Source organism: Vigna unguiculata, chromosome 5 (assembly GCF_004118075.2).
Source record: "Vigna unguiculata cultivar IT97K-499-35 chromosome 5, ASM411807v1, whole genome shotgun sequence".
Taxonomy (NCBI): domain Eukaryota; kingdom Viridiplantae; phylum Streptophyta; class Magnoliopsida; order Fabales; family Fabaceae; genus Vigna; species Vigna unguiculata.
Window position 1 is genome coordinate 22,180,953 of NC_040283.1, and position 10,735 is coordinate 22,191,687.

At 28.4% G+C, this 10,735-nt stretch overlaps 1 protein-coding gene across 1 annotated transcript; it reads right to left on the reverse strand.

The window, feature by feature from the left end:
• Positions 1 to 4,811: 4,811 nt before the first annotated feature.
• On the reverse strand, positions 4,812 to 10,307 carry LOC114184083 (squamosa promoter-binding-like protein 7). The gene is made up of 3 exons (XM_028071322.1): positions 9,182 to 10,307; positions 8,016 to 8,134; positions 4,812 to 5,197 (listed from the first exon to the last, which is right to left on the reverse strand). The coding sequence occupies exons 1-3, from the start codon at positions 9,844 to 9,846 to the stop codon at positions 4,956 to 4,958; spliced, it is 1,026 nt and encodes a 341-aa protein (XP_027927123.1). The 5' UTR covers positions 9,847 to 10,307; the 3' UTR covers positions 4,812 to 4,955.
• Between the last annotated feature and the right edge of the window lie 428 nt (positions 10,308 to 10,735).

Genomic DNA, 10,735 nt, shown 5'->3' on the forward strand with positions numbered 1-10,735 from the left:
ACAGAAAACTCAATTTTGAATTATGCTTCAATTAATCAATTATCCACCAATAGACTAAATCATAATTCAACTAATAATTTTGTTAAAAAATTCAGTTTCTCCTCAAGATATATGCAAAAATAAAATAAAATTGTAAATCTAAAAGTACCGAAAAATAAAACTAGGCAAAAGAAACACATTTCTAATTCTAATACAAATCCAAAACAGAATAAAAATAATAACAACACAAATAGAAAGAAAACACATACTAACCAAAAATGAGGATGAAAAAATTGGTACACACGGACAACATGAGATTCAAGAGATTTAAAGGATGCAATCTGCCAATACTCTAGAAAACAAACTATTAGAAGAAAATAAAATAAAGAGAGGTAAGAGAAGTCATAGAGAGACAAAAGAAGAAAATAGAATCCATATTGATTATAAAAGAATAAAGATAGTTAATAGCTATTTTTCTTGTAAACAAAATTATAATTTACTAAAAATATTTTTTAACTCAGTACTTGTCATTTTTACTGCTAATAAAAATTAACATACACTAATAATAATTTAATTAAATTTTATTTCCACACATAAACTTATAATTAATTTAATAGAGCTATATTAGTAATAAAATATTTTTTGAGGCCTTTTTCATCTTAAATATACTTTTATAATTAGTTTAATAGACGTTTATTAATTAATACTAAAAAAAATTAAGGCTTTTTTTTCTTAAACATAATTTAATAATTAATTTAATAAAAAAATATTAGTAGTAAACAAAATCTTTTTTTAGGCCTTATTAACCTTGAGGCCTAAAGCGTATGCTTAACTCGCTTTATCCTTGAGCTAGTCCTAATGCCCTCCATATCTCCACACCATTTAAACTATAAAAATATTCACAATTAATTAAGTAACCATATATATATATATATATATATATATATATATATATATATATATATATATATATATATATATACTTCTTATTTTTTACTTCTTCTAATTATTTGGTTTGTCATAAAACTCATTCGCATCTCCAATATATTTTTCATCTTATCATAACCTTTATGTAATTATGTTAAAATGATGTATGTCAATTAAAAAAAAAACTTATGTCTCACATTTGAATATTTCTATTATTTTTTAATATTCTATTTATTATATATTTTTATTTCACATTAGAATGTTTAATTCTCTCAATTTAAGTGTTTAATAGCATAAAACTTTCATTTACTAGGTAATATAAAAAAATATTATTTACTTATTATTATTCATTTTTGTTTCATTTGAAAAAAAATTTTGTTTCGCTAAAACAATTTTCGTTATTTCTCAACCATCAAGTATATATGTTGATATTTGAAAAGTTTGCTTAGATATCTAAGGTATTTTTCATCTTATCATACTTTTAATTATACATTTATTTTTCTTTGTGCAATTTCTTTCATTAGTCTCTCAAATTATTTCTAAGACACACATTTGTTAATTTTTTAATATTTTTATTTGTTTTTTATTTTCATCGTGTAGAATATTATTTCAATATATTTTATCTAATTATTTTTTATTTCAAACTCATTATCAATTATACTATAATTTTTCACTATAATTCTATAAATAACTTTTATTTACTACAATATAAAAATTTAATGTAATTGCCATGAATATTTTTTTTATCACCATGCAATATATATTGGAGTTCAAAAGATAAAATATTTATGTCAAAAATTTTATTATTATGTTTATTATTTGTTTTTTGTATCATTTTGATCAAGTGATGTATTATAACTTTTATTAGTTTATAAAAAAGAGATTCATTAGAATTTAAAAAATTGAAGTAAACAAACATTTAAAATATATTTTTATTTGAATATTTTTTTTGTTTTTATATATTTTAAAAATATTTTTAAATTTTATCAACTTGGTTTCATTAATGTTTGCAAATTTAATAAATGTTTTGGTTCTCATGAAATTTTATTTGGTATTCTAATCTAAAATGTAAACAATTATAATTTATTTCAAAGTATTTGATATCGAATAAACAATTCTCCTCCTAATATTTAATATTTGATAATATTATGTTTTTTTACCGTAATTTTTTATTATTTTATAAAAATTAATTAAAATTAATATTGAAGTAGTAAGAAAACGAGTACGGGTATGAGTACGAGATTATATCTGTTATCGAGTAGAGATGGGAATGAGACAAAAGTTTGATACCCGTTGAATTATGAGAATGAGGATGAATTATTTCCACGGAAATAGGTATGGAATAGCGAAACTCGTTCATGTCCCGCCTCGTTACCATCTAGAGATGGCAAATAAACTCGTCTCCATGGGTATTGCCCGAACTCGTCCATGTTTTGATGGGGAATCCCCGCATTGACTGGGTATGGGTATGGGTATAGGGAATCTCTGATTTTTTCAATTGGGTATGGGGATGAGGATGTACATATCTCCGTCATAATACCCATCCCGGTCATATCTTCATCCTGATTTAAATTATTACAATATTCACAATTAATTAAGTAACCATATATATATATAAATACTTTCTATTTTTTATTTCTTCTAATTATTTGGTTTGTCATGAAACTCATTCATATCTCCAATATATTTTTTATCTTATCATAACTTTTATCTAATTATGTTAAAATGATGTATGTCAATTAAAAAAAAAATTATGTCCAACATTTGAATATTTCTATTATTTTTTAATATTATTATTTATTGTATATTTTCCTTTCACATGAGAATGTTTAATACTCTCAATTTAAATGTTTAATAGCATAAACCTTTCATTTGTAGGTAATATTAAAACAATTCTTTACTTATTATTATTAATTTTTATTTCATTTGAAGAGCTTTTTTGTTTTACTAAAACATTTTTTGTTATTTCTCAACCATTGAGTATATATGTTGATATTTGAAAAGTTTTTTTAGATCTTTAAGATATTTTTCATCTTATCATACCCTTAATTATACATTTGTTTTCTTTTGTGCGATTCTTCCAATAGTCTCCAAATTGTTTATAAGACACACATTTGTTAATTTTTTAATATTTTTATTTTTTTTGTTTATTTTTATCATGTAGAATACTATTTCGATAAATTTTATGTAATTATTTTTTATTTTCTAACTCATTACAATCATACTTTAATTTTTCACTATAATTGTATAAATAATTTTTATTTACTATAATATAAAAATTTAATATAATTGTCATGAATATTTTTTTTTATCACCATTCAACATATATCAGAGTTTAAAAGATACAAGATCTATGTTAAAATTTTATTATTATATTTATTATTTGTTCTTTGCGTCATTTTGATCAAGTGATATATTATAATTTTTGTTAGTGTATAGAAAAGAGATTCATTATAATTTAAAAAATTGAAGTAAACAAACATTTAAAATATATTTTAATTTGAATATCTTTTCCTTTTATATTTTTTTAAAAATATTTTTAAATTTTATCAACTAGGTTTCACTAATGTTTACAAATTTAATAAATGTTTTGGTTGTCATGAAATTTTATTTTGTATTCTAATCTAAAATGTAAACAATTACAATTTATTTCAAAGTATTTGATATCGAAGAAACAACCATCCTCATAATATTGAATATTTGATCATTTTATTTCCTTTATCGTAATTTTTTATTATTTTATAAAAATTAATTAAAATTAATATAAAGTAGTAAGAAAATAGGTACGGGTATGGGTACGAGATTATACCCGTTACTCGGTGGGAATGGAAATGAGACAAAAGTTTGATACCCGTTAGGATTGAATATGAGGATGAAGATGAATTTTTTTTACGGAAACGGATATAGGATAATCAAATTCGTCTTCGCCCTTTCCCGCCCCATTGGCATCCCTCTTACCTTCCCTTACACTCCAAAATGTGGTTTTTTTTTGGTAAACTAATCATTCTATTGCACAAGATATCTATTAAACTCCAAAATGTGGTTTTGTAACATTTTTTTAAGTAAAACTAATTATTTTATTTCACCAAATATCTATTAATTATATATATATATATATATATATATATATATATATATATATATATATATATATATATATATATACTAAAATTAAGCTCAACTTACATTGATTTATAACTCAATCTCATAAAAAAATTGAAATAAGATAAAATTCACTTTTTAATATACTACTAAAAGTTATTTTAATTCATCCAATAAACTTATATTACTTAAAGTCAAGGTCAACAATTTAAATATATTTGTTATTTTTATTTCTCTAATCCATCTTTTAAAACAAACTCATGATAAATCTGTAGACTCTTAACAATAACATCTCGGCGAACATAACATCAAAAAACAATCTATCTCTAAACAAGATGTGTTAAATCTACTGTGTCATAACCATTATCAATCCATCCGTAAATACCTAATCTCCCCAATTTTATATATGGTATAATTATCTAAATAGTTAAAAATACAATTATTTTAGTAATTTAAAAATTAAGAACAAATATATATGGTAATAATTTTACAAGTCAGCATTGAATTAAATTAATTGATTTTACGCGATGTGAGAAATCAATCTAACCTAATTGCGCAAACTTTTAGGCACAATCGTTTCACATGCTTGGAATTAATCATTCCACAAGCTAAGTACATGTATTTGCTCAAAATTGATGAATACTGAATCTCCTAATAATTCCCTCCAACCCAACAAAATTTATTTGATTTCACCGTAGAAGGTCTGAATATATAGGATGAAAATTAGTAATTGAAAATATTTGAGTGAAGCCAATCATTGGTGATTGATTTCAATCTTAAAACACTTAAAAACAAAAGAGAGATGCAAATAGAAGCTTAGGATTTATTAGCCTAACAATAAACTAGTCTAGCTAGGTAGTTCTAACTTTTATTTGTAGCAAATTAAAGAATTGAAAAGCTGAGACAGAAACAGCATAAATGTCCACACTCTCAAATGTTGTTGTTGTTCACTGTGTCTGTGGAAACATGTGTTGTGGGAAGTAATTGGACTCAGGTTGAATCTCCTTCATGTCTTCCACTGCATGATGCTGAATATGCCAATCTCTGTCTGATACAAATTGTCTCGCCATTATGGCTGCACGATTTTCTGCTATCAATTCACGCAATGCTGCACTGCATCTTGTTGATAGATCAGAAGGAGAAAGCCAAGAATCACTTCTAGATGACAGAAGAGAGAGAGCACACCCTCCTATATGTGGAAAAACTTCCAACCATTATTATTAACACATTTCATCTCATCAAACAAATTTTTACACTTACCAACATCATCAACATTTGCTACAACATAAATCCTTCACAAACCAAAATCATGATTTTTATAGAATACAAAATTTGGATTCAGAACCCAGTTAAAAGAAGAAACCCTAATTTTGTTCCATCTTACTCCACAACACCCAGTATCCCACTATTCCTATATAATAAGATGGATATTGAGGAAGGAGATAAAACATTTGAACATTCTTAGCTTAAGCTTCTATTCAGCTATGGAAGAAACAAGAAAATTTGTACTTTCACTCAACTCTAGATCCTCAGAATGAAGACATTTTTCTATCAAAACCTTTTTCGATCCAAATCCCCATGGATGTAAATACAATGTTGTAATGAAATTCTCCAAAATCACGTAGGGTTGTTACCTTTAAACACTTTATTGAATTTGGGATTTGCAATAGATGCAGCACTGTAAATTTAAACATACAAAATGACCTATATGTGAAGTTGAACTGGATTAAATAGTTACAAAAATCATATTAGTTGAGCTAATTAATTAAGAACAATAAATCATTACAGTAGATGTCAAATGAAGGCTATCTTGAATGATTTGATTTATTGGAATCAGCACCATCAGTATAAAACATTCAACTTGGTCAATAACCTAATTTGGTTGACACTTGATATTACTACTGAACAATTATAAAGAAAAATAATATTACTACTGAACAAATATAGAGCCTAAAAACTAGTTAATCTATGCTTTAAGTTTGATGTACGCATAATAATAGTGCAAGTGTTTGAATCAGAAATTACACATTTAATAACTACTACCATGTTAATATTATAAGTAACCTAATACAAACACCTGCATTTGCTTTCGTTTTGGTTACAAAATTCTGGAAGTTTATGTGAGAAAACTACGAGAAAAAGTAAGCAGAACTTATCTAGGATCTCGTTTTGCATACATCTTTATAAGACTAATCAGAAAAAATAAACAAAAAGAATATCAAAAGTTAAAATTAACTCGTGTAAAAGCTAAGATCAGGTGAAAAGTAGTGAAATAAGCACTTATATACTCTACCAAACAACTTGTACTACTCAAAGTAAGACCCAGTCATTTCATAATACCTAAATCCCAATCACATTCAGAACTAAACTAAATTTATTTGAAGTTTAGAAAAGAATCTCAAAAGTGTAATTGATAACAAAAGGTGAAGATTTCTTCTCACCCAGTTATGCAATTGGTGGAGCCAAAGAAAATAGAACATCAGCATGCTGGGTATAATAGAATGCATTAATCTTGAAGAATTAACAGAAAATTTAGACACGAACAACAGTTACATAGCTAACTATAATTTCTTAATTAATCTCATCTAAGTTTTTATTAAATTAAAAATCTGACACTTAATTCAATGTTATAATTATAGATTAGTTTGTTGAGTTAACTCAGAAATCATGTTATCAGTATTTTAGTCTCTCTTCTATGTACTATAACACCAGCATGCTCATCCAAATGACGTTGTAAACTCACTTATCTAAATCATATAAAATAATTATTAAGTTTTCTTCTTACTTTCTCTTCATATTTTCTCATGCTCTGCCCTATTTCTAAATAACTTGATAATTTTAGCTAATTACTTGTTAAAATGCATTTTCATAGCTCCATCAAAAGCACCTTACCGAATATTTGAAATGAAAGAATTATTTTTCATTATGAATAATTTTTTATCCAAATTGTTTGAAATTACAGTAGCTTATAAGATATAGTCACAAATCAGTTTATGAATAATGTTTCATAATGCTGTAAGTATTATAAATGGTGAACTTTATATAATCATTTTACAAAGTTTAAAAACATAAATACGACTTAAATGCTTCATTCTTGAAAATTTGTTCGTATCCAAATTTCTCATATAACAAAATTTATTTGCATTAACTACAACCATGTAGCAGTTTAAATCAGTGTACACAATTCATTTTTCTTTTGCATTGATTTCTACCGATTTGACTCGAGGCCAATTGACATATAACTACATACTTATTGCCAGAGAAATGATAAAAATATCTACAGAATAAGTCAAAACAATTAATAAAATTAGTTTATTAATCAGATTTTATAAATCAGTATAATTGGATAAGTTAACCTCAACAACAGCTATAAGATCAATACATAACGTTTATTAATCATGATTTAAGGAACAAACAAAAAGGTTAAATTTCAATTTAATTTTTAATTCTCGATATCATTTTCAATTTTGAATTCGTGAGTCAGTACAAGATCATAAAACATTCACATTTTTTATACAGCATTCAACTTCACATACTTCTTTTTATTTTGGTCAAATTTAGCTAAAAACCTAACATATTTAAAATACCAATAATTAATAATGCAATTAATTAAAATGTAAGAAAATAAATAAAGGTATCCAAAATTGAGAATTTAAAAATCCGGAGACTCTAGTAGTAAAATGTAACAGATTAAAAATTATCGTCAACCACCAACTAAGGACTTAAATTTTTTAAGAAGTCAAATTAAAAAAGTAAAAATTATTCAAATTGGTAAATATGATTTGTTTAAGTTGAGAATATATTTCTAATTTATAAAAGTTTATATAAGAAATCATGAAAGTAAATTTTTATTGTTTCATACTTTATTCTCCATTCTCACTTGTCTTACACAAACACAAGATAAAAAAGTAAATCAGAAATCATTTTCTTAAATCAAATGGCTAGAAATATGATAGAAAGAAAGTGTTGTAAAAACTTAAAAAAAGGTGAATAAAGCAAGAGTGTACCTTGTGAAGAATTCCTTGCCACAGAATCGTGGGAGCTCTTTCTTCTTCTCTCATTGTGACCTGCTAGTCTCCTCCTGCAACTTCTCTTTGAATCATCAAACTCTGACACCACGTGAAACCTACAAGTCCAATTACAATATTTTCTATATAATTAACAAAATCATAACTTTTACTATATCAAAAAAAAGAAGATTAAACTCAATAAATTTAATGATTTTTCTTAACTTAGTTATTATGGAGTTAACACAAAAAATGTACAAAAATATGCGAGATTTGTAAAGTATGCCCAGGAATCATAGATTATTCTTCGATGAGCTACAGCAAAATAATACAAATTATGCCAAGAAAATGATACTCGTAACCTTTACACAACACAATATTCTTGAATTTTAACCGATAAAGAAAAAGAAAGTTACTGAAAGACTGAACCCAAACAAGGGTGAGTAAAAGCTTTTGTGAGATGAAAGAATATCACGCCTTCATTCTTCAGAGACCCACAACACAAAGACAACGAAAAACAACAAAAACCATATGAGAAAGCAAGAAAATCACTTTACGTCCGTACATAATTCACCTCACCACAAAAAATAAATGCTCTTTTAATTTTTTTCTATGTGCAACCTTTCGTAAAAAACAATTTTTCAAAATGAATTTCGGACATCTCTCAGAATAAATCTCTCATCTGTCGGAATATATTTAAGATATTTTTGTTCTTGTTTCTCCTTAATTATTTCTAGAAAAGAAAAGAAAATTAAAAAATTAAAGCAAAAATTCTCCTTATGCAATCTCTCTCAGGTTCATGTTTTTGTATGGAAAAAAGGAAGGAAATAAGAGAGTATAGAAGAGACTCCAGTGATTTATTCAGATCACAGAAAAATTTAACAATCGACAAAATCAACGGATCCTCTCCACCAATATCACAGTAAAAAAACATAAGAATTCATATAAAAACAACTTTCTTTACTTCATAAAAGGTTATATATTTTCTCTCTATACTACACCCTTTTCACTGTAGAAAGTTGAGATTGTGTAAATTTGTCGAAATTCTTCGCATTATAGGAAGTTTGAGACAAATGTCATTGATGTGGCTGCAACTACGATCACGACAGAGTTAGAGAAAAGACAAAAATATTATTATTATTAGAGAAAATGATAGAGGTGGTGACCTGCTACACTGCTGACAGAACCTCTGCTCCAACCCTAAGACCACAACTTTGGGAGCCTTGGAGTGCATCTCACACACCTTGTGCCTCCGGTGGTAGTCCTTGGCGTTCACCAGCGCCACCTGGCACCCTTCCACCTGACACCTAGGCACCGTCGCCGTCGTCAACCCAACACCCTTCACCGCCGCCCCGCCGCCGGAATACCCTCCTTTCCCACGCTTATCCCCCAACACCAACCCCCCGCCGAAAGTAGCAGCAGCAGCAGCAGCAGACACGGTTCCACTTCCACTAGCGTCCTCAAAGTAATGCCTCTTCCCAAGCTTCAAGCACATCAGGTGCGGGTCGGGGTGCACGTGGGACCCATCCCCACCGTACGGATGCTGCTGCTGCTGCTGCTGCTGGCGGTGTCGCAAAACGCCGCCGTTCTGAGGGAGGAACATGAGAGCGCTGGCCAGCCCCGCGGCCTCGGGGCGATTGGCGGCGGAGCCCTCCGGCGCGGTGACCCCAGTGACTGGAACGTTGAAAGCGTTGACCAACCTGGAAGTGGTGTTGTTATTATTATTATTGGAAGTGGTTGTTTGCCATGAATCCCAGGCGAAAGCGTTAGCGTTAGTATTTCCATTTTGGTCTCTGTTGGCGAGGCAGAAGATGTTCCCTCCGAACTCCATTTGTGTTTTTGGTGGAGAATAAGGAAAAACGAAGAAATGGGAAGAGCGTGTGAAATAGGGAAGCTATGAGAATAGGGGTAGGGTGGTGATGATGGGGTTGGAACAGAAGTGGAAGGGACGAAGGAGCATTTCTGAGTGAGATCCTTTGTTGTTGGTGTGAAAAGAGGAAAGAGAGAGAGAGAGGTTGGGGTTGTGTTGGTGTGTTTTGGTACAATGGAGGGGTTTAAAGTACCCTCATGAGGAAAGCTGCAAGGGCTAGTGATTCCTAGAGAGAGAGAAAGAGTTAATGGGTGGAGTGCTCCGAAGACCACACGTAAGAGCAAACCGAGTAATGATAGTAAACGGATCCAAGTTAAAGCATGAGAGAGAGAGTGTGTGTGTGTATGTGAAAGAGTGATAAGACACAAGCGGATCAGAAAGCCCTCCCCACAGATATTATGGAACTGGGTTTCGCGGCTCAATAATGCTCCTCTCTTTCAAAAACACAATAAAATATTATTTACTTTTAATTTATTCATTTTCAGCTAATTTAAATCAATATATGTTTCTTTCTTTTTATTTTAGTTTCTAGGTGGATCGTTATTTAAATATTTCTTGTTGGTACATTTTAGGTGTAAAATAGTGTCTCGCATATCTTTTCACGTAATTAATAAGATTAATATGAAGTCAACAATGGTTTAAAATATTTTAATTTTTCTCTCTTTTCTTTTCTTTATTCCTCTTACACCTTCGTCCTTTTCTTTTTCTCTATCTTCGTTGTATAATAATACCTTCAATTTATTGTCTTTCTCATACCATTTTTTTTAATAAACAAAAATAAAAGAATTCCCGTTATAGCATTTTGCAGCACCCAGATTTACATATCTGGTAACTTTTACTGTAGCAGTGC